The 25217-nt window shown below is 37.9% G+C and overlaps 1 protein-coding gene and 1 pseudogene across 1 annotated transcript; both read right to left on the bottom strand.

The window, feature by feature from the left end:
* Positions 1-19277: 19277 nt before the first annotated feature.
* LOC113344808 lies at positions 19278-23150 on the bottom strand. Its single transcript, XM_026588717.1, has 8 exons — positions 22926-23150; positions 22073-22820; positions 21538-21832; positions 21115-21418; positions 20661-20752; positions 20297-20564; positions 20009-20209; positions 19278-19346 (listed from the first exon to the last, which is right to left on the bottom strand). The coding sequence occupies exons 1-8, from the start codon at positions 23148-23150 to the stop codon at positions 19278-19280; spliced, it is 2202 nt and encodes a 733-aa protein (XP_026444502.1).
* A 940-nt stretch (positions 23151-24090) lies between these two features.
* On the bottom strand, positions 24091-24550 carry LOC113344835 (annotated as a pseudogene).
* Positions 24551-25217: the final 667 nt, after the last annotated feature.

Raw genomic sequence — 25217 nt, 5'->3', positions numbered from 1 at the left:
AAGAAAATTGGGATTTGCGATTGAGATTGAGTTTTACTATAGAGCCAAGAGAAGAAGAAAAATCCAACAACAACAACAAGTCACAAACTAAGCTCTGGTGATTTGCTGTTACTTGATCTCCACATATTTTGTAGTTGCAGGAAATCCTACAACTACACCCTTACTAAAATCTACAAATCGATCTAAGTAAACTCCATGAAAACCACAAGAATATTTATTAAGATTTTTAAATGGGATACAAAGGAATAAGCTAACCCTAACTTGGGAAGCAAATAATCTTTCTCTCTCCTAAATATCTTGCCTACACTCTCCAAAAAGTCTCTCTCAAACAAGATCGCTCGGCTCTTTATATAGGGGTTTACATAGTGGATGACAGCTAAGAAAGCCTTTATTTTCGGATTTGGTGTGCATTATTGACGCACGCTTATTTTGACTCTTATCACACAGACTCTATAACATCTCATAGTTCTTCATACTTTACTTGTGATTAAGCTGACGTCATGTGATGCGTCATTTGGATAAGCTGTATGCGATTGTCTTCGCTTGGTCTTGATGATCATTATTTCGCATGTTTGACTGGTGTGCCGTATTTTGTATTTACATTTTTCCTCTTCTCATGTCGTTTCTTTGAAAAAGAGTACGATATGAGAAACTCCAATTTATATTGCCGCACCCTTTCACCTTTTCGTATTCTTCTTTGCCGACATATTTCCGTAATTTCAGTGTAACCGTCTACACGTGCTGATTTTTTCCCCTTTTTACCAGCACGATCAAATCTAACCAGTCATCTTTTTCTTCTTATTTATTAACCGAGTTGGAGGAGAGATAATCTTCTCTATTTGTACTTCAGCTTCTCTTTTTTTTTTGTAAGCTCTCTGCAAATCTTCTTCTTCTTCGTCTTCTTAAAATTTCTTCATTCTAATTTTTTCGAAGTCTCGATCTTACTGCTGCTCTAATGGATCCTCTCTCAAGGTTTGTATACTTTATTGAAATTATTCTTTCTTAATCTGTGAGCTTGTTTTGATTTCAAATTGATCTCTTCTTGACAATATTATTGTTTCCATTCCCATACTGGTTTTGTTGCAGCAAAAATTCTTCTTCTGGTACAACCAAAGTTGCAGTAAAAAACCCCATGTATTCTGCAAGTTCAAAGGATAATAAATCTCACAAGAGAAAGTCTTCACATAACAAAGGCGTAAGAAATATTTTCTTCTTGTGTAAAACAGTATTGTTTCCTCTATTTCTTATCTGCGTTATTCTTCGCAAGATTCTGAATGTGACATTGAGGGAGAGAAGAAGATAAAGATTAGAAAAATTCGCAAAGCTCCTTACGTCAAGACTGGTCTTGTCGTTCCTGACTTTGACTTTAATGAAACTGAGACTATCATTCCTCTGCATGTCAATGCTAGTGCACCCCCAAAAGGTTTGATTGCTTCAACTCCTTCTAATGTTAATGCTGACGCACCCCTTCAAGGCTTAATTGCCTCTGCTCCTTTTATCCTTCCTTATTCTCCAAAGGAAACCTTCGCTTCCACAAATGTTACCCTGGATGATCATGCGATAACATAACTCCCCATTTCTGCGACAGTAACCGCATTCTCAGTGAATCAGACCCTCTCTACCATTGTAAATATTCCTTTATTTGCAAATATCCCCTCATCTTCTGAGAATACAATATTTGTCGCTCCCGCAGAAAACGTGACCTCTTCTATACCTGCTTTTTTTTTTTTTTAAGATTACTTCTTTTGAGGCCATCCCTATTGATACTTGGGGTTTAAGGGGAGTAAGCTCCGCTGCTTAAGTTTTATCTGAAATTATTATTGCCGCTCAATTGTCTATTATTGATCCTACTAAGCTTCATATCTGCGATGCTCTGAACAAACTGTTGTGTGACTCCTCACAGAATAAGTCGACAAGGAATGAAATCTTCTCTCAGATTGATCCAAGTGTTCATATGTCCCTCGATTTCTTGATAAGCACTCTTTCACTCACACTCTTTTTATTCATTCTTCTTTTATTCACATTTATTCTTATAACATTTTTCTTTTAGGATGCTCGTCGCCGCGTGGTTCTGGCCGAAGGATTTTCTGATTCTAGTCATACCATATTGGAATTATTTGCGTCGAATTATTGTTCTTGAAGGAGAACTTAGCAACCTGAAGGAAGAACTCCAGACTGTGACTCTTGAATCTGAAAATCTTCGCAACAAGAATCAAACTCTCAGAGGTATTTATTTCTTTACTTATATAACTCTCTCTCCTTAGGAATAGCTTATCTTTTGTATCCATGTATTTTGAATTTCTTTCTGCGTATATTAAGATCTAAACCAGAGGCGCGTTTTGGAGAGGTGTGATTTTCTATTTTTCGCTGAAGATGATCGCGCGGAAAATGAGAGGTTGCGGGACCAGATAAATCAATTAAATAATGAGCATTCGTATTTGCTTGATAATATTGAAAATATAACAAATGAGAATAACTTATTAGTTCAACAAAATGAGACATTAGGCTCCCAAGTTTCTCATCTATCTGAATTGTTATAGTGCTGATTTAAGACATCACACTTTGTCAGATGAGAATAAGGGTCTATCCATGGAGAAGCGATCTTTCTTAAAGAAAGAGACAATGTTTTCACGTCAGTATTTTATTCTCCAGAAAATTTGTGATAATCAAGAGGAATCTCTTCGCAAACTAAAAAGTCAATATGACGAATTGTCGAGGATATTAACCGCGAAGAATGAAAAGATCATCCAAAGTAAGATAGATTAACTGTGAAAATGAATCAACTTAAAGAGACACACGCGCAGCTAAAAGAATCTCATAATTCCCTTATGAAAGAGAAGACCTCCCTTGCTCAAGATGAAAAGAAAATTTGATCTCGTCTAAGGGGCTTAGTTGGTGATGATTTTGATAAGGCTATGGAGAATATGAAAGATAGTAGTCTCGATTTGTCTCGATATCTTCTTTCTCAGAGAGAAGGTAGTCACGGCTAGCTGACTGCCTCAGATTACTTGTCTTTTTCATTATTACGTAAATCTTAACCCTGCGAAATCTTCGCTCTGATTATAATTTCCTATTTCTCTTGCAGAGTCCGAGAAATCACATCAATCCACTATTTCGCAGCTGAGATCTGATTTGGCCAAAGTTCGTAAAGAACGTGAGAAACTCTCAACTACACTTACATCTTCTCAAGATCGGGCAGAGAGGAGATGTTCGTATATCCAAAGTTTTATGGAGGTTGGTATGAGAAATGCAGAGAAAGGTGTCGCTCGCGGAGCTCATATTAAGACTCAATCTCTTGTAAATAAAATTCTCCTGGACAAATCACTTCCTTTGGTAACTGTTCCTCCTCTTGACATAAGCGATGACGAACAACTTCCTGAGCCTGATAGTGATTACGAGTATGTGAGCGATGAGGAAGGAGATCCTGAAATTCCCCTTCAAGAAAGTCAGCTTGAGAAGGACAAATCAGGTGAAGACTTATCCAAAGATCCCAACAGCGATGTCAATGTTGAAGCTTCTACTGTTAACCAAGATGTGCCTTCTGATAATGTTTAGCTTTTTCCCTTTTTTCTTTATTTTGATGTTTCTTGAAACATATTCCCATCCTTAACATTCGTTTCTTGACAAGGAAGATAATATAAATTTTTGTTTTAATTCCCATACTTGCCTCTTATTATATTCCTTGTAGAAACGTGTTGGTAAAATCGTGCGACTATTGCCTCACACTCTTGATGTTGATGCGTAGTGTGATAAGTTTTCCTCTTTAGCACTTCCTGCAAAACGATGTTAGTATGAGTTTTACTTCTCGTGAGTTATTATTAAGCCTTCCTAAGTAAAGGTCTTACTTTTCCTAAAGTAAATTTCAGTTTTTCTGGGACGAGATCACAGGCGGTTTTTACACTTTCATGTAATAACCCATTGATCTCGCCTTATCATTTTTCGGCATTGTTGCCTCTGCATGTTTTATTATCGCACAAATACGACAAGCCTTGATACTCCCGTGAGTAAAAAGCCTCATGATATTTGCGTCTTTGGCACAATTCAGCTCCCTAATGGAAGGTGTCGTCCTTATATTCCCCTTGACTGCCCCTTCAAGGAAGCGTACCCCTACCGGGTTAGGGTGGGTCCTCCCATCCGGTAATGCAACAATCAATTATTTTCGTGGCCTCTTATCCCTCTGCCGATATGGCTTATGGTTACAAGACCGCACCCTAAGTGGGGTTTCTTCGGACCGAGTGCATCATAGTCAAGACTTGTCAAGAGCGGCCAGGTATGCTCCAGACGCCCCAGGCATTCTTGACTCTACCGTGTACCTCGGCGCCTTGATCGAGTTTCTGCACTACTTAGTAGAGAGATTCTTACCTTAGTCTTTCAACTAAGGCGCTCTATTGGATGGGTTTTTGTTTCACCCCAAATCTCTATGGCTCAGGCTCCAGGGTCGGTGTAGCTTTCACCTGAGACATGCTAACTAGGTTTTCCCAATATGATGCGCGTTAGGTCTTATTATTGCCTCTTTATGCATGTGAACTAGGGTGCACGCCATAATTGTATACCTAGCCTCCCTAATTAGAGGTTTTTACTTCTGCAATCTTCTATTAATCTTATCATTAGGTCTTATTTTTTCCTTTTTATTGAGTTATATGAATCACACATAGAAGAAAAAATTCTTTGCTTTCATTCATAATCTTTGATAATACACCCTTGTTGAATATTGAGAAATTCGCATCTTCAACCGTGTTTACTCCGTTTCATTTACACGCGACTGTTTCTTCACTTATGCGAGTATCATACATCGTTTGAATTACGGATAATATTTCTTCAAATACAATATGTTCCAAGGATGTTCAAGTTTACGACTTGTTCTTCTCCCTTCGGGGTCCATTAACTGATATGTTCCATTGCCGATTATTCTCTTTATTATGTAGGGTTCGTCCCATCTTTTCTCTAACTTTCCATATCCTCTTTTATGATAAGGCGGTATCTATCTCAACACTAGCTCCCCTGGCTGAAGTCTCTTTCTTTGACGCGCTTGTTATATTCTCGCGCTATCCTTTGATGGTGATTCTCCATATGTTGCAAAGAAATTTCTCTACTTTCTTCTAGATCATCAAGTTTTGTTAAAATTAAGTCCGTACTTAAATTATTTTCCCATATTTCTTTCTTAGTTTTAGGTATGATGACCTCAGTTGGAAACACCGCCTCTACTCCGTGTGTCAGACAAAAAGGCGACAATCCCGTAGCTTCTCTTCTGGTTATTCAGTATGCCCATACTGCATCGTGTACTTGTTCGCACCATCCTTTGTTATATCCTTCCAACTTCTTTTTCAATATATCGGTAATTGTTTTGTTAGTTGCCTCAGCTTGCCCATTGCTCTGGGGATATAAAGTGGTGGACTTTCCGCTTTGTATTTTGAACGCATTAAGTAGCATTTCTATGTTTTCTCCTTCAAACTGTTTTCCATTATCAGAAACTAACTGTGCGGGGATTCCGAATCTACAAATGATATTCTCAAATATGAATGTAAACACATCCTTATCTCGGATATGTTGTACCGCTTTCACTTCTGCCCACTTTGTAAAGTAATCTGTTGCTACTATTAAATATCTCCTCTTTCATGTTCCTGGTATAAAGGGACCTACAATGTCTAAGCCCCATTTTACGAATGGACAAACACTTGTTGATGAGTTCAACGTCGCACCTAGAGCGTGTATTTTCTTTCCGTGACGTTGGCATTCTTCGCTCCGCCTTGATACTTCTTTCGCATCTTCATGCATGTAGGGCCAGTAATACCCTTGTATCCTTGTTCTGTACGTTAATGACCTTCCTCCACTATGATTTCCAGCATCTCCATAGTGTAACGCTTTCAAAATTTCCATTCCCTCTTTTCGCGTCAAACATCTAAGAGATGGTCCAAGGAATGATCTTCGGTAGAGCACACAATCTCTAAGTTCATAATTTGTCGCTATACTCTTTAACTTGTGTGCCTACAATCTATCTCTTGGGACTTCTCCTTTTTCTAAATATAAATGGAGTTAAGTTCTCCAATCTGCGTCTTTATTCGCTTGATCTTCTTCTTTGTTGTCTACAATCATTACATCTGCGTCTTCTTCTGTGTTATCTTCCTTGTTAATAGAGGGCGAAAAGAGCGTTTGTATCTTTATACACCTTGTGTTTGGGTCTACCATTATAGACGGAATAAAAGCGAATGCATCTGCTAAGCGATTATCTTTCCTTGATATGTGCCTCCAATTTATTTTTGGAATCTGGGAAGATAGCTTTGCGACAAGCTTCTTGTATTTCTGTAGAGATGGCTCATTCGTGCTATATGTTCTTTCTATTTGACGAATAACCAATTGTGAGTCACTAGTTATTCGCGCATTGTCCAACTTCATTTCAATTTCCAACCGTAACGCGTGCACCACCGCTTCGCATTCAGTTTCATTATTGGTGGACGCGAACTCCAACCTGAATGAGTAAGCCATTCTTGCTCGTGCTGGTGAGATGAAAACTATTTCGATTGCATTGCCTTCTCCATTTGACGATCCATCCACCAGTATCTCCCACCTACTGTGATATATCAAAAGGTCTTTAGGATTCTCATGTTCTTCTTCTACATCCATCATTTCTTCTACACTTTCATCTTCTTCTAATGGGAACTCTGCCAAGAAATCCGCAATTACTTACGATTTTGGTGAAGATAATATTTCATACTTGATCTGAAAGTGCCCCACTTGTGCATTCTATCTTTCTATTCTTCATGATCTTTTTGAATTTTTCATTAGTGATTGGTGGGTTTTGAAAACAACCTACAAACTGACCTGCAAGTGCACAGGGTCAGTTGTAGCTAGTGATGGGAAGAAAGGGTTTGTCCACAGGGACTTGGAGGGGGCTATTGAAGTTTCCTAGATAGTCTGAGCTAGTGACAGGCAGTGAACTAAAGAATGAAGGTACTAAGGTCTTTGAATCTACTTCTTGATCCTAAACTAAGGCAGATACTAATCAACCATGTTCTTGTTTCATCTCAGGGCAGATTGTAATGGATGATTTATCAACTAATTTTACTAGCATACCCCTAGCATCAGCTGTCTTTCTACAGCACAGCTGATCACAGGTTTGCTTGCACAACCACTTAATCTATCAACTCTAAGGCATTTGGGCTCAATCCTTCTAATGTACTGAATTTTTAACCATTATCACTTACTTACCCCTAGCATCAGCTGTCTTTCTACAGCACAGCTGATCACAGGTTTGCTTGTTCAAATGGATACTAGCAGTCCTAACTCATTTGTAGCACTACAAGAACAATGACAAATTACTAACTATCTTAACATAAAATCAAGAGTTTCATCTAAACCCTAGCACATGAAATTAAAACATGATAAACATAATTAACATTTGAAATTAACTGACTTCAAAACATGAACTGAAAAGAACTTGGAGGCACTGGCTATTCCAGGCCCCTTGGGTGAAGCTCTGGCTAGCCCAGGCATGCCAATTTCACAACCCATGACCCCAATTTATAGTCAGTTACAATTCCCCCAAAATACCCAAATGTCAGAAATTAGGGTTTCACAAAAAGGTGAAATTGACTTACCTAATACACTGATAACAACTCTAAATCTTCCCCCCATGCTTCTGTTGATCCAATCGCATCTACCCATGCTCTGATTTCTTCTCCAACTTCACCTATTCTACCAATTTCAAACCTAGGGTTTCTGTGAAGAAAAAGGGTTGAAATCGATAGAATATGTGTCTAGAGAGGTAGGGTAATGATGGGTTGTGATTACAAGTAGCCATGATGGCTTTTGGAAGAGGCGTGGTGGTGGTTGAGGCAGAGGCAGGCGGAGTTGGTGGCGGACATGGTTTTTGCAGAGAATGGGGAAGAAGATGGGGTGAGCTCGATTAGGTTCTGGCTAGGGGTTGTTTGGTTTGTGGGATATAGACTTAGGTGTTTGAGTGTTGAGCGGGATCATCGAACCTTGATGTTCGGTGATGAAAGGCGTAGGATGATAACTTCTGAAACGGATCTAACGGAGAAATTGAGACAGATCGTGAGCGACCGTTGGATGCAAAAATACAACGAAACTGACGGCTCAAGATGGAGTTAGGTGCTGTAGTGTAAGGCGGAGATATCAAACTTCGATGCACAGCAAGGGAGCGACCGTCGGATGCTTCTGAGAACTGATCTGACGGCTGAAGACGCAAGCGGGTATGGATTTGGGTTTTAGGCTTTTGGGTATAGAAGATGGGTTTGGGAAATCTTGAGCCCACTTCTTCTTTAAGAACAACTTTCTTCTTCTTGAGCCCATTTCCAGCTTTTTGGACGTGCGCTCCATTCTTTGCGGCTTCCTTGCGTAATTTCTTCCGGCTTTTCACCACTCTTCAGCTCTTTTCCGCTCCGCAAGTCATCCAGACTTTATTTATTACCTAAAAATGCAAAATTAAGTAAGAAAAATATTTATTCTTGAAAACAATGAAAATACAGAATATGGGATAAAATGTAGAATTACTGCACAAAGGATGAGTTAAATGCCAACAAAAAGGGATAAATATATGCACTTTTTAGCACTCATCAGTGATTCAATTGGTACTTTTCTCAATACCTTAATCTTGTGGGCTTGAAAATATTTTCGAAACTTTTGTGTCGCATAAACCAGTGCGAGTATTAGCTTTTCGATCTTTGAATAGTTTTTCTTTGCGGTATTGTATGTTTTACTTATGTAGTATATTGGCTTTTCCACTCCTTTATCCAAACGTAGCAAGACAGCACTTAACGCATGTGATGTTGATGCGAGATATATTAATAATTCTTCTCCTGGTTCCGCTTTTTGCAAAATAGATACATTCATCAGGCAGTTCTTTATATGTTGCAGTGCTTTGTGACATTCTTTTGTCCATGCGAATTCGGTCCCCTTCCTTAGGATGTTAAAAAAGTGCTTGCACTTGTCTGATGAATGCGAAATAAACCGCCCTATGAAGCTAACAATCCATTCAATTTTTGTACATCTTTCACAGTCGCGGGTTGTGGCATGTCACGAACCGCTTGTACCTTTTCTGGATCGACTTCCATTCCTTCCTTAGATACAATATAACCTAAAAATTTGCCCGATGAAACTCGAAAAATACACTTTTCTGGATTTATCTTGATGTTGAATTTCCGCATCTTTTCAAATATTTTTTTCAAGTGGTCAGCATGATCTTCAGCTTTTTTACTCTTCACCAGCATATCATCTACATAGACCTCCAATGTTGTGTGTATCCATTTTGCAAATACTTTATCTACCATTCGTTGATATGTCGCACCTGAATTTTTCAGTCCGAAATGCATTTTTGTATAACAATATAATCCTTTGGGTGCGAAAAAGGCAGTATGTTCTTGGTCTTCTTTAGCCAAAGGAATTTGATTGTAGCCTTTATATCCATCCATAAGTGAGAGTCTATCATTTCCTGACGCTGCTTCAACCATTTGTGGTATGTCTGGCAATGGAAAGTTGTCTTTTGGACATGCCTTGTTTAAGTCACTGAAGTCGATGCAAATCCTTATTCCATTATTCTTCTTTGGCACCACCGCTATATTTGCTATCTAATCTGCGCATTTTGCTGGCCTTATTATTCATTTTGCTGGCCTTATTATTTGAGGATGATATGTGGTTGTTATTTTTATTATCCTTTGCTTGAATGGTCGTGTGTTCCTATTGATATCCAATTTGTGGCATGAGACAGAAGGATCTATTCCTGGCATTTCATCCATACTCCATGCGAAAATGTCTTTGTATTCTCGTAAGATATTGATCGTTCGCTCTTCTTCTTCCTTCCCCATATTTGTTGCAATTTTTAATATCTTTGGATCATCCTCTGTTCCAATATTTATATTTTTTGTCGGCTCTGTGGTGGTAAAATTCGCTTCTGGTTCTCCTAGTGGTGTCGGTTCTTTTATTTGTGTATTGGTGCACCCTCTTATTCTGGAATTTCGCTTAGTATTCCTCTTCCTTCTTGTGCTCTTATCATGTATATTCTTAATTCTTCTTCCTTTCTCATCTCTTTGGCTTTTCTCCAGCGATATTTTCCCTTCTTTGCGCGTCCTCCATAATTCTTTACATCTATCTGACCGCAAATCTTCGCACTCTTTATATCTCCTCTAATTTCTCCTATTCCACTTGGTATTGGGAATCTCACACATTGATGAAGAGTTGATGCTACACCTTTTATCGCATGCACCCAAGGTCTCCCCAATAAAATGTTGTATGGCGAATCGACATCTATCACGCACAATGTTACCTGCGTTTCTATTTCTCCCAACGATATTCACATGGTTACTTCGCCTTTTGGTTTTGTTATCTTTCTGTTAAAACCATGAATATTGTATGTAGAACGTGCCATATCCACGTCCTTGTATCACATCCCCTTAAACGCCTTTTAAAACAAAATATCTACCGAACTACCTGTGTCTACCAAAGTTTTGTCTATCGCCCACTTTTCTGATTCTTCCATTCTTTCGTCTTTTGTTTGTCGCTCTGCGGTTATTGAAATCACCAAAGGATCTATTTTCCTTAAGTTTTCTTCTGAGACCTCATCCGCTGCAAATGTTATCTCCTTTTTTTTCTCACTCCATTAAAGGTGACATTGTATCCACCGTCATGATTTTCCTTCCTTCATAATCACGTTTGTGTATTCTTCCTGTTACTCCTGCATGAAAATCTGCGTCAGAGATACTTGTTTTAGTTATTGAATTACATTGTATACTTCTGTCATCTCCTTTCCTTCTGACGATCCTTATTTCCTCCATAGATGATTGTTGTTCTGTCTTTATTTTCTTGTTAGCGAATTAAAGGAAAATTTTCCCTTAAAGACCTGAAAACCGGAATAATGAAAATTGCTTTTCTGAAACTACTACTTGTGATGAAATTTTTCAGATCTGAAATTCTAAAACTCTCAAAAATGAAAAGGTGATAAACTATGAAGGATCCAAAACTTATTTTTGCAGAAATTCACCAACAGGGTATATCATTCCAAGCTGTTTTCTAGCGGCAAAATGTAGTTGCAGGAAATCCTACAACTACGCCCTTTCTAAAATCTACAAACCGATCTAATTAAACTCCATGAAAACCACAAGAATATTTATTAAGATCTTCAAATGGGATACAAAGTAATAAGCAAACCCTAACATGGGAAGCACATAATCTTTCTCTCTCCTAAATATCTTGCCTACACTCTCCAAAAAAGTCTCCATCAAACAAGATCGCTCGGCTCTTTATATAGGGGTTTACATAGTGGATGACATCTAAGAAAGCTTTTATTTTCGGATTTGGTGTGCGCTATTGACGCACGCTTACATTGACTCTTATCGCACAGACTCTATAACATCACATGGTTCTTCATACTTTACTCGTGATTAAGCTGACGTCATGTGATACGTCATTTGGATAAGCTGTATGTTATTTTCGTCGCTTGGTCTTAATGATCATTATTTCGCATGTTTGATTGGTGTGCGGTATTTTGTATCTACAGATTTGCATATAGAGGGGGAAAGAAAGAAATTGGGTTTTGTTTGGAATTGGAGATACTCCAATAGTCCAATGGAGATTAAAGCTTGGTGTGACGGAAATAAAGGGACGTGTAAGGACACTAACAATTTAACTATTTGACCGCTATGACTAACGGGTCAACGACCCAAACACTATAAAGGACAAATTTAGGATCCAAATACTAAAAGGTACCAAAACCTACGAGCCAAACACTAATTATTTTTTTTGATAAAGAAAAGGGCAAATTTGATTAAAAATTAGATGTCACCAGTGTCAATCTAAAGATGCAATATTACAAAAAAAAAATGGTTAACTATTGCTATTGCTAACAATAGCTTCCGAGTTACAAATAAGAGCACTAAGAGGATAACCATCAAACAACTTAGTGGAAGAAGCCCAATTATACACCGAACACTAATTAGCTCTACTGCATTTCTATCACCGAGACTCATTGTTGTTGTTCTTGCTGTTGGATGTGGATTGTTGAGGTGAAATGTTGCTACATGTTGAAGGTTACTCTGCGAAGTTTGGTTTCAGAAACAGTTATTAATTGCGTTCATTCATATAAATCCAAAGCTATATATTCCTCTCATCGGATAGAAAAAAGTAAAGAACAAAACGCTCGAAGTTAGAGAATCCCTTAACTAAACTGGGTCATGAAATAACATTCAGCAGTATAAAACCCTAAAACAGAAAATGTTTCTGTTTAAGATTTTTTCTTTTTAGGATTTTGGAACTTCATTATAAGAACCCCTCGGCCTCCTCTACCACTGTATCCATATTCCTTCCATTCCTGTTGCGTCAGAAGCGTTTTTTTTTTTTTTTCATTTTTGCTTTAGTACTTCAAAAACTATCAGTCTTCCTTTGATTTGATTTTAAACATGCATACTGTATTTTGTTTCGATTTGGTGATTTCAACAAGATTTTAGCGTTGCATAATGGCGAGTAAACTATCATCATCTAACCGCAAGTACAAAAAAAGGTGGCGTCATATTATTACATATGAACAATGGTCGGGTAAGGTTATTATATATTTTGTTGAAGAGGAGGAGAAAATGATGGTGAAATAGGTAAAACCACAAACCTCCCGGGTGAGTGTCTAAATCATACATTTAAGTGCTTAATAACTAATGATGACCGTAATTCATTTGGATTAACTTGTCGTCAATGGCTTCGTATTCAGAAAAATAATCGTGAATACACCCGTAAAACCCCAAATCTCATCACCCGTAAAACCCCAAATCCCATCACCCGTAAAACCCCAACTCTCATCACAAACCTCACCGGTGACTGTCTGCGTCATATATTTCAGTGCTTAAAAACTAATGATGACCTTAATTCATTTGGATTAACTTGTCGTCAATGGCTTCATATTCGTAAAACCACAACTCTCATCACAAACCTCCCAGGTGACTGTCTAAGTCATATATTTAAGGGATTAACAACCAAAGATGACCGTAACTCATTTGGGTTAACTTGTCGTCAATGGCTTCATATTCAGAATGATAATCGTGAATACTTACGGTATTATTGGAACAGTCATGAGCCACATGAATATAGTCCTGAAAGCTTTACCGGAGTTCTTTTTAAGATGCAGATTCGATTCCAATACCTAAAATATTTGTCTCTGACAAGGTGCCCTAAGATAACAGATCTGGTTACATCAAAGTCATAATTCTTTGGCTCAAGTGTTCAAAGTTTGGACTTACATTATTTCTCTCAATATTCAGATATCGAGTTGTCTTCAGTATTTTCTTGGTTCCCTCGTTTGGCATGTATATGTTTGAAATCTTCTCATATTACTGATAAAGGTTTAGAAGCCTTGGCAAAATGTTGTTCATCCTTAGAGACGGTTGACCTCTCAGATTGCCAATCAATTACTGATTCAGGAATAAGTTTTCTCTTGCAAACCTGCCGCAAACTGGGTTCACTCTATATTCACTCCTACAGCAGTATAACAGGTATTGGCTTTCAAGGGTGTGCAAAAACCTTAACCCATGAAGTAGGCGGGAGCAAACTTAAAGCAGAAGGGATTAATGCGATAGTTAGTGGTGGGCTTGAATATGTAAGACTCCCAACATCCTCTGAAGTGGCAAAAACTGGAGAAGGCTCTATTAATGCTGAAGCTGTTGTGAGGATTCCAAACTGTTTTCCTTTCTTAAAGAAATTATTTCTATCAAATTGTGAGGATGTAGGGCTTCAAGGATGGGAAGCTATTGGTCGGAATTGCAAGAATTTAGAACTCCTTACCGTGATCAAGTGCAGAAAATTATGTGATCATGGGCTGCAAGCTTTGTGTAACGGCTGTTACAGGCTTTCCAGATTATGGCTAGACGGTGACAATAGTTGTAGCAACTCTGCTCTTGAAATTTTCAAGCGCAGAAAACCCAATGTGATGTGTCATATCTTACACGGTGAATGAGGAGAAAGATGATTGAAGAACCACCATAGTTCATTTTGAAACAGCTTTGAGTGTCTTATTGGTGAGAATTTTCTTCAGTTTGATATTCCAATTAAAATTTCAGTGTTTAATTGCTTGTCCATTTGCATGAAGATTCTTGTTCTACAATTCAAATTTGGGTTTCTAGAAACATTGCTGAGCAACCAGCAAATTTCTTTTCTTTGAATGTACGCAATAACTTTGATATTTTGAGTTCATAGAGATGTTCTTTGTTACATTTTTTATGTCCATTGCAGCTATTGGTCTCGTAGATATCCACCAAATATGACTTCGTCAGATCGTCTTACGTTTGTATTCTGAAATCAACTTCAAATACAACAGACTCTATATTAAAACTGGTTGCATTTCATTTGGATCTGTTGATATTAGTCAGGTTCATAAAGTTGACGAGGTAAGGACAATTCTACACATTCTATATGGAATACTCTAGAGCCGTATGTAACTCCCAAGAACTACTTGTTCGGTAACGGTTCTTCAATAAGATAACTAAACAGTCCAAACTTTTACTGCTTCATGGATTACAAATGGCCGAGGTATAAGTGCATAAAAAAGAAGAAGAAGAAGAAGATGAAGAAATGTGATACCATTAACGAGGATAAGTTTTACCTCCCAGGGGATTTTTTCATTCACCGCCACTTCAAAAGATTACGAGTCACGTCATTGTAAGCATGCATCTTGCTAGGGTGCTAGTATCCCTGCTAATTGTGCAGCAAGGTCGCACACATTTAGTCTCATCTGCATCCAGTACATCAGCATGATGGATTTCAATATCAAACTATAAGGAGGTAGAGCTAGAAGCATGGAAGCTATCTGTCGGAATTGCAAGAATTTGAAACAACTTTCTGTGTACGGGTACAGAAAGTTATGTGATCCATGGTTACAAGCTTTGTGCAACAGGTGTAACAAGCTTTCCGGTTTATTTATTGACATTAGAAATAGTTGTATCAGTTCTACTCTTAAGCTTTTCAAGCGCAAAAATAAAGAACAATGTGATGTGGCGCACTTGGTATTAGAGATAATCCGTTTTTCAAGTTAGTTTTAATTCAATCTTGGAATACGTGCAAAGCTAGATGATTTCCATGAAACACACTAAGTAAGCAATCTCTCATGTCCTCTTTAATCAATTGTTGTTTTCATCTTTAAAACCCTCTGCTGCACCAACTATTGCTGAGAAGTTCGTGCGACCCTTTCTTGGACGGTTTGAATTGTAATGAATTTCAATTGTTTAAGCATCTTGTCCATATATTTGCATTGCATTTTCTACATATTTCTTGCAGTCGCCAACAATATCTTTGTACCGTACTGCTGACTCTCCTGTCTCATTAATCTGAGGTTGATTCGTAAACTTCATCAGAGTCGGATTACAATATTGATTAAAACATGTCGATCGGTTGATAAGGAAAGCTGAAACGAAAATACTTAATGTTGTATCTTGCTTGATATGAATACAGTTTTTTGAAGGGAAAGTAGTTTTGAGTGCTCTTTTAAGGGCCTTTACACAATAGACTAGCTAAACTTACTAATCTGATTTTTTGTAAGATGCGGGGTATTGTGTGTGGTGTAGACTTCATCAATTACGTAAGTATTGGGGATGAGATGAAATTGAAAACGAGATTTTTGGACTCAGAATCTGTCGAAGTTAGACAACCCCTTAACTGAACTGGGTCATGAAATAATATTCAGAGATAAGGATTTTGTACCTGTCGTTCAAGCCAATTAACTAGATCAGCTATTACCAGGGAGGGTTGATCCTAACAGATGGTAAAGTATAGATGGAAATTCCTCAGATGGAAACCAGCTGCCAATGGCGATTTCTCAGTTAAAACAGCTTATAGAGCCATTTTGGATGATACACAACCAAGACCACAAAACAATAATGAAATAGATTGGAAGGCTCTGTGGAGAACCAACCTTCCAATTAAAGTTCAACACTTCTTGTGGAAATTCCTTCGTAACTGTCTTCCTATTAGGGAAAAAACTTCTAGACACAAGATATCAAGAAGTTATTTGCCCTTTTTGTAGAAACCATGAGGAGAATCTGCAACATCTCTTTCTAGAGTGTCCCATTTTCTCTTCTGTTCTGGCTGTTATTGATGCTAGTTTTTTGCAGATCTTACATGGCAAGGACATTCATCACTGGATGAAACTCTGGTTTGATAACAATACTCAAAACAGACCTACTAATGTTGCTCAATTCAATAATGTTTGTTTTACTATGTGGGATGTTTGGAAATCCAGGTGTTGTGTGGTTTTTGATAACTTACAGGTTATAACTAATTGTGGTAAGTATTAAAACACATATGGCTGACTGGACAAGAGTGCAAACTGTCTCTTCTCCTTTCAGAAGAGAAAACACTCAGGCAGTTAGAACTAAAATCTGGAGAAAACCTGACTCTCCAGATATTAAAGTCAATTTTGATGCAGCTTTCTGTAAGTTAAATAAACAAGCTGGATTTGGTATAATAAGCCGTGATTTTTCTGGTGTAAGCCATGGAGCTAGGGGAGCAGGCCGAAGCATTGGCGGCCTATGAAGCAATTAAATGGCCAAAGGAGAAAGGAATTACACACATTCACTTGGAGGGAGACAGCCAAAGTGTAGTGAATGCAATCAATGGGATTAAGGGCGGGCATCCAACTCAAAACCGATTAGACAATGAGTGGAGTGACCCTTCCATATTGTATATATAATTTGAGGCCGAAATACTAGCTCCAGAATGAAAATTAGGCCAAAAGCTTGAATTCTAGAGCTCCTGGCCCCCAACCAATAGGGAACGAGAGTTTATATTCTATTGCTGCTGTTTTTATTGCACTCAAATGACTGGGTGATGACTAACCGAGGCTAATAACAAAACCCTAATTATCTTTTCACCACCCGGAGCTAATAATGAAATCGTAATTATCTTTTCATCTATCGCCTCTTTGGTATTCTTCTCCTTTTTGGTATTCTTCTCCTCTCTGTGATGTCCACCCAAAGCTAATAACAAAAAAATCCTAATCTTCTTTTCATGCCATTATCATCTACTGATGGGATTAGGGAGCCCAAGCACAGTTTCGTCTCTGCATCATACATCGGTTGCAATAGAGAGAAAAAAAAAGTTAGGGTTTTGTTACGTACAAGAAAATCAGCAATACGAATCCGTCTAGAAGACACGCCAACACGGCTTTCTCTCCCTGTTATTTCTTTCGCTTCATATTTTTGTGGTGATTCTGTGATATTTTGTGATGTTCCGCTAAATGAATCCTTTCGTGAGCTACGAAAGAACATGTGATCCAAATAATATCAGTTGTGAGTATATCCATCTAGCTTACGCCATCAGTTTGTTTTTGGATTTTTTTCCCTTCTACTTAGTTTATGCCACTAACCAGATACTTAGTTTACGCCATCAGTTTGTTTTTGGATTTTTTCCCTTCTACTTAGTTTATGCCACTAACCAGATTGCTTTGAGGTCTTAATCAAAATCCCTGGGAGTTAAAATAAATTCACGTTAAAAAAAATGTTGCCTAGTTTTATTTGACGTCAATACAATAATGAAATCAGCTGCAAATGTAGATTAAGGCTTATTAAGCGCCCACCAACTTTTACATTTGTTTGCGACACCAAATTCTTGGATAGTGATGTGTTGCTGCATACTCTGGTTTCTTTGTTGTTTTTTCTTCATTGATTTACTTTGTTTTACTTTGCAGGTACGATTGTTAAGATTTTTATTACTTTGTTTTACTTCTGCTGCTATATATTACCATTGCTACAACGCGTAAAGGTTAATCTCTCTACCTAGCAGTCAAGAAAAGAAACGCTAATTCTCTTCTGTTTGCTCCTAAGTCATTGTTTTTTATTGAAAATTCTAGGGCTTCCGGAATCAATCAAGAAAATCAATCGAGCTATCTTTCCACATCTTTAAAGAAAAGAAAATCTCTTGCAGTATTTTTTACCAAGGTAAACCTCAATCAGTTTCTTAGTAAACCTTATTATTTTTATCTAATATTAATTTATCAACTATGGTTATTGATCAGCGCTGATTTAACTTTCCAACTGAACTATCTCGATTCAACACGAGCTCATATATATTATTTATACCAGTTTTGTTTTGATTTGTTATTTGTAATAAGTTATTTTTGTTATCGCAAATTGAGATGAAGGAAGAGAGTCGAGAGACTTGATGAAACCTTGGACAAAGATGAGGCCCAAAAAGGACACAAAAGAGCTCGCTGAACAGGTGAACAATATAATCCTTTGCATTTTTGGTTTGGTTTGTCCTCTTTTTTTTTTCCATCCACCTCAATAGTGTTCAAACTTCTCACCGTTTTATGTATGATACAAAAAAGGATATAGGTTATGGATTGGAGGCACAATTAAGCCAATCAAGAAGTCATGACACCATAAATAGGCCGATGAATAAAAGAACTGAATGTAGAAAATGATATCTGTGAGGCTTCATAAGCATAAAAAATAAGGCCAGGAATAGAGCCTACCAATACCATACCTAACTACTAGGCCTCCTAATGAGTGAGTGAGCCACAAAAGAAGAAATTTCCGGCATGGAAAAAGATAGAGGCGACCTATCTCATACTCCATTTAGTAATCACACCATTGATGCTATTAATAGTTGGTAAGAACCCACTCTGATTGATACAGTAGATACATTCTTATACATAAAACTCTGTTTTGGGTGATAAAATATATGAATCTAATTTTCCTATCTCCATGATAGTTACAACATTTGGCATTTCTGAAAATGTATTTTCCGAGGATGATCTTTGGTGGAGAAAATGGTATATTTTCACCCAGTATGTCTCTGCTAACCTGCAAAGATGAGGAAGATTAGGGAGAGGATTGTAAAAATCCTTGCCCAACAAAAAGGAAATGGTTGGTATTTCAATATTATTGGTAATAATTTTTATTTATGACGTCCTTACATTAATATTTTAAACCGCAACCACACAACAAAAGCATTTTTATATGAATTCTTATATCACAATGTGGTTCGGCTTGACGTGAGAATAGCCTTTTTAGAGAAAGATGTCCCTTTAAAAGAATTTATATAATTGGTGCTTGCAAATAGGAAAAAAAATAATTTAAAGTTCTTATATCTTTGGTAGGTAAGACTACTGTAGCATCATGTATGAGTAGGTGCAACATGGTCATCTTTGACGCGAAGACAAATGTAGTGAGAATATAAACTTTCACATTTTCTGCTGTTGAAATTAGTTGATTAGTACCATAAAAACTTGCAAGATATGTTAGCGTACCATGAAATACTGCTTAATGTGGTTTTCCGTACAACCAATGAAACTAATAAGCATCTACTGGACGAAAAGGATGATAACACAAGGCATTTGAACTGTGAGGGCCCGATTCTAGCTATGACAAAAACAAAACCAGTGTTACATTATGTGCTATAACAAGTGGCGGAAAAATAAATGTAGAATGCAGGTTATTTAAATAGTTAGATTGTTTAGCCGCATTGTTTAGTGGCACTCTAAACTTTTTACTTTTTAGTTTTAAATTATTAAACCGCATGGTAGAAATTATGCACACCAGAATTATGCACTTAATCCCGTGCAATGCACGGGAAAGATACTAGTTATATTTTAAGTTATAATTTTTTTTTACTCGGTCAATAAAAATAGAATAAAAAAGCGAAACTGTACAGGGATCAGGCTAATTTAGCGCTAAGCCAAAAGGCCGCACGCAAAAGAAACCTAAAAACGATAGTAAACCTCTCCAGGCCATTCAACAGATTGAATAAAACCTGGCCTACCCTCATAAAACTCATAATGATCTTCAGCCAACAAACATGCTTGTTTGGCTGAGACATCTGCTGAAAAATTAGCCTCTCTGTAGCTATGAACATAGCTAATATTGTTGTAAAAAGCCTTCGCTATTCTCCATCTCTGCGTTAGTTGCCACGGTAACTCTCCTTTTTGAAGAGCAAAGAGGAAACTCATCGAGTCTGATCTGATACACAAGTTCTTCACCTTCCATTTTTGAGCAATAACAGCACCATAGATAACCGCACAAACTTCAGCATAGAAGTTAGTCTGCCAACCCAGGCCAACGCATAAAACTCCCAAGACTGCCGAATTGGAATCACGGAAAACAACACCAGAACCAGCTTGCCCCGGGTTGTCAAGTGACGCACCATCACAACAGATCATAAGTTCACCAGGATTTGGTGGCGACCAAGTTACCTCAATTGGATCAGAGTGATCGCAAGATCTATGCTTCACTCGAAAGAAATTAACAATACGCAAATCATCCAAAGTATTATGCATGTGGCCCTTCATTCTAATAGAGTTATCACGAATTACCTGATGAACTCTACCTTTAAATTCCAGCCAACGAACCCGCATGTTCTCAAAATAAGCTTTGTTACGTAACTTCCACAGCTCCGTGACTATTGCCAGATTAGCAACAAGCCAAAGGTCTTTTATCATTCTACTCCGACCCTTTGCCACCTTGTAAGATGCCACGAGATCCTCGTTTGGTTGAAGCTTAAAAATAGCAGCTGCCCAATTCCAAATCCTCTTTGCCAGTTTGCAATGCCAAGTGATATAGCTAACATCTTCGCAATCTTCCCTGCATAAACGACACATAGAAGGCATCTCCCTACCTGTCTTCTTCATAACATTATCATCGGAAGCACAGGATTGTTTATGAAATATCTTCCAATACTGAACACTCAAAGTAGGATGCACAACACTTCTAGAGAAAAGAGCTGCAGCTGGTGACACTTCAACAGGCCCACGTATGGCAGCCTTGGCCGACTTGACAGAGAAAGCACCCTTACTGTCCAAGTCCCAAATTTTATAATCATCTCCACCACCAATAAGAGGCAAATTATCAACGCCAATATTGCAACGTATCATCAATTCTTTAGTCTTTGGAGGAATAACCCAAGAACCATCAACAATAATATCACTAACTTTGGCCTTAAAATCGTTAGGCCCTTTTGTTGTAATGCCAAGGCGGCTTGCAATTGAAAAATCAGCACACCAATTATCAAAGAATAAGGAAGTATTAGCACCGTTACCTATAATTGAGCGTGTATGACGTTGCACAAAGTTATGAACCAATCTGATTCCTGGAAAAAAGAACCCAACTTATAATCAATCAAGTTGCCACTAACCTTGAAATATTTTGCCTTCAAGAATCTTGCCCAAGTCTTATTAGAGTCACGAATCGAAACCCACAACTTCATAAGCATGGCCCTATTAACATCATTCAGCTTCTTTAGCCCAAGCCCACCTTTACGCCTAGAACGACATAAATCTTCATAAAGGACCGTGTAATATTTGCGCTTCTCAGCATCACCAGACCACAAAAAATTGCGGATGGCCCTCTCCACCGTCTTGATGGCCGTGCAAGGCCATTTATACACAGCCATGGAATGAAGCAAATAACTAGAGATAACTGATTTGATCAAAACTAACCTGGCTTGAAAGACAACAGCTTACTCTTCCAACCTGCCAGTTTATCCATAATCTTTTCCATAACCTGTCGAACATGAATATGACGCACAATACCAGGTTTCAATTGGATTCCCAAATACTTATCCGGGAATAGCGCGCTCTCCATGCCCATGAAGTTCGCAATAGCAACAGCACGAGAATGTCTATCACCCCCAAAATAGAATTTGCTTTTGGCATAACTAACATATTGCCCGGAAGCACGTTGATACATGCCAAGCATCTCCTTCAAATTCTGCAGACTATGAAGATTGCCTTTACAGAAAATAAGAATATCATCCGCAAAGAGTAAGTGAGTTGGAGCCACGCCTTTCTTACTCACCATGTGATGCATACTTCTAGCAGCAAACAACTTTGATAGATTGCGGCTCAAAACATCTTCAATAAGAACAAAAATCAGAGGGGAAAGAGGATCACCTTGACGAAGACCTCTTGTGATACTGAAAAAACCTTCAGGGCTACCATTAATCATAATAGATATACGGGCAGAGTTAAGAATACTAAGCAACCACGAACACCATGCTTCAGAAAAGCCATACTGACGAAAAACTTCAACAACAAACTCCCAACTAACCGTGTCAAAAGCTTGGGCTATATCCAATTTAAGGCCGAGATTACCATGCTTCCTTTCAACACTAATCTCATTGATCAGTTCCGAGGCCAAGGCTATGTTCTCATGAATATTTCTTCCTTTCATGAACGCCACTTGTTCTTCAGAAATCAACTTATTCAACACCGTGCCAAGCCTGGTCGCCATAATCTTTGTAATGATTTTGAAGAAGAAGTTGCTTAAACCGATTGGCCTATAATCCTTAATAGCATCAGACTTATTATTTTTTGGGATTAGAACAATAAAACTAGAGTTAATGCCATTAGGAATTTTCTTCATTGCCCAACAGTTAGCAATAGCATTAAAAAGATCTATAGAGATAATGTTCCAACAGATTCGAAAGAAAGAACATGTAAATCCATCAGGGCCAGGTGCAGAATCCGCTCCCAGATCAAAAACCGCTTCTTTAACTTCCTCCAAGGATGGAATAGCATCCATAAAAACACTCTCAACAGCTGAGATGCTCTCATGCTCATAATCAAACAAGCTCGGATCGATATTAACAGCTCCACCATTGAACTTTGCACGATAGTGATCAACAATATAATCTTTTATTTCATCCTGCAAAAACAAAGTAGAGTTAGTAGAAACCTTCAGTTCGGAAATTGTGTTTTGGCTCCTCCTCATTCGAATGGAATTGTGAAAAAAACGAGTGTTTTGATCACCATCTTCCAACCAATTAGTTCTCGATTTGTGTTTGAGCATAGTGGCCAGCTCAGAACGCACATCATCAACAGCTTTCCTGGCATCAGCAACCTTCAAAAATTGAATTTCACAGCTTACATTATGATCTAATATATCATTCTCCTTATCAAGATTCAGTTCCGCTTGTTTTAAGCGAAACTGAACATCACCAAACACCATTCTATTCCAAATCTTCAAAGCATCCTTCAATCTCTTCAACTTAGAGGTAAAAACAAAAGGAGGAGCACCATCCAACCTAACACTCCAATTGTCTTTAACGAAATCCAAAAAGGAAGGATGAGAAAACCACATCTTCTGAATTCTAAAAGGAGCCCTCTTCGGCCTTGGACTATCAAAATCAAAACCCAAAAGAGGGGAATGATCCGAGCAGATCCTAGGCATAGCTTTGCACCTCCAGTTAGAAAACTTATCATGCCAAGCACCATTGATAACTGCCCTATCATGCTTAGAAACAATTCTATGAACTCCACTCCGACAATTAGACCAAGTATATTTCTTCCCAATAGCATCCGCTTCCACCAAACCATTGGGTCTAAAGGGACATTAACAGTGTGGGACTATTATCCTTCACATACCCTCTCACGTGTAGCCTCGTTGGGTCTAACACGTGGACTTACGTTGTGTGGTGACCGTTGGGCCTACTCACACACTGACCTAGCTCTTATACCAAATTAAAGTCTGTGGGCATCCAACTCAAAATCAATTGGCAATGAGTGGAGCGGTCCTTACATATTATATTTTAAGTTATTAAAGGGACATCAACAGTGTGAGACTATTATCCTTCACATGGACCAATGCAGGCATAATAGAAGACTCTATTTATCTTCTTAATAGTTTTACCACATTGAAATGTATGGAAATGTAATTTTATCCATCGTGAAGGAAATAATGTCACAGACAATATAGCGAAAAAAAGCTTTTTCTTTTCCTAGTTCACAAGAATGGCAAATTAATCTGTCATCTTGGCTTATGGCTGCTATTGCAGCTGATGAAACTCGATTAACATCTCATGCTTAATTTCAATAATATTTATCTTTCGTATTAAAAAAAGAAAAAAAAAAGTAAAGTATAGATGATGTTGATCCAAAATTCAAGATAATCTAAAATCCCTAATCTTTTAAGAAACAAGAACAATACACACGCAATTGAATAAAATTAAATCATAGAATAATTAAGAAACCAAATCATATAATCACTATTAATCAGTTAACCCAAAATAGAATTGTCTTCACTCCTCAAAAACATAATTTAAACCATAAACCTTATACTTGAACCAAATCATATTAATCTAGATGATCCTCTGGTTTGTTTATCTTTGAAATCATTCAAAAACCCACTGGTTCTCCCTTCTGACCTCCTCCTTTTCCTTAGGGGTGAAGTCCTTCTTGATGTTAAATGTCTTGCGGATCTCCTCTGGTGCCTTGCCCTTGATCATACCCGCAACTGTCTGGCAAGTCAAATCCAACAACTCCTTTACATTCAGATAATTTGCAGCCAAAATAAGATCGAATAACGTAGCTTGGTCGGCCTTAACAAACTCAGCATCCCAGTTCTTAAGTTTATCATCTTTTTTTTTTCTCATCAGCATCACGGTCATGTTTCCTGCAATATTCAATAAATTTAGCCAAGATCTTGCTTGTGACATTGGGTAAAGGTATATTGTTATCAGCACAATAATTTTCAATCATATGCTTAATGGTTTGAGATTGAAGAGCAACAGATTCTTCAACATCAAAAGTTTTATCAGAACTCTTCAAGGTTACCATCTTTGAAGTCGACATATCCTATGAATTAAAGGTTGAAAAAAACTAAGAAAAAATTAATGAGCAGAGAAAGAAAAGCGAAGCAGACAAGGAAAAATTAGAACGTGAGAATTAATACCTTTGAGCACAGGTATATATAGGCCTTATGAGAACCCGAAAACTTGAATAACAAGAATTCCAGAACCAAGTAGATGTCGAGACTAAGAGCTTCTCCAATGGCATGTGTAGAGCTGGAAAACGGGCGGGTCGGGGCTGGCTTGTTACGGGTTACACGGGTACGGGTTTACACGGGCCAAAACCTGCGGGTTGATATTCTTCACGGGTGGTCATTTCTTCAACCCGCGCCCGTAACGGGTAAAACTTGCGGGTTCACCGGTTAGCCCGGCTTGTTTAATTAAAACTTAATTAAGCTAATTTGTGACAAATTACAATTTGCAAGGATAAAAATCGTAAACACCAACTCGCAATTTACAAGGATAAAAATCGTAAACACAACTCAAAACTGATTTTTGATTCTTATAATCCCACAATTCCGTTTTCAAACTCCCCATCATCACTGCTCAGTTTCCAATTTCATCTTCCTCAAATTCCCATGCTGCTATTCAAACTAAAATCAGACGAAAACTCATTTCAGTTAACTACATCAACAGCAACAGCAGCTACACTTCAGGAAGCAGCAATCAAT

Source organism: Papaver somniferum, unplaced genomic scaffold (genome assembly GCF_003573695.1).
Source record: "Papaver somniferum cultivar HN1 unplaced genomic scaffold, ASM357369v1 unplaced-scaffold_8, whole genome shotgun sequence".
NCBI lineage: Eukaryota > Viridiplantae > Streptophyta > Magnoliopsida > Ranunculales > Papaveraceae > Papaver > Papaver somniferum.
This window is presented reverse-complemented; position numbering and strand designations above follow the sequence as displayed.

Excerpts from the sequence above, each read along its gene's own strand:
- LOC113344808 (XM_026588717.1), bottom strand. The coding sequence starts at position 23,150 with ATGCCTAGGATCTGCTCGGATCATTCCCCTCTTTTGGGTTTTGATTTT. Across the intron at positions 20,753-21,114 it reads TGAAGGCAAAATATTTCAAG|TCGGCCAAGGCTGCCATACG; the intron begins GTTAGTGGCAAC and ends TTCTCTGTCAAG. Across the intron at positions 19,347-20,008 it reads AGACTAACTTCTATGCTGAA|CTAGAATCGGGCCCTCACAG; the intron begins GTTTGTGCGGTT and ends TTTTTGTCATAG.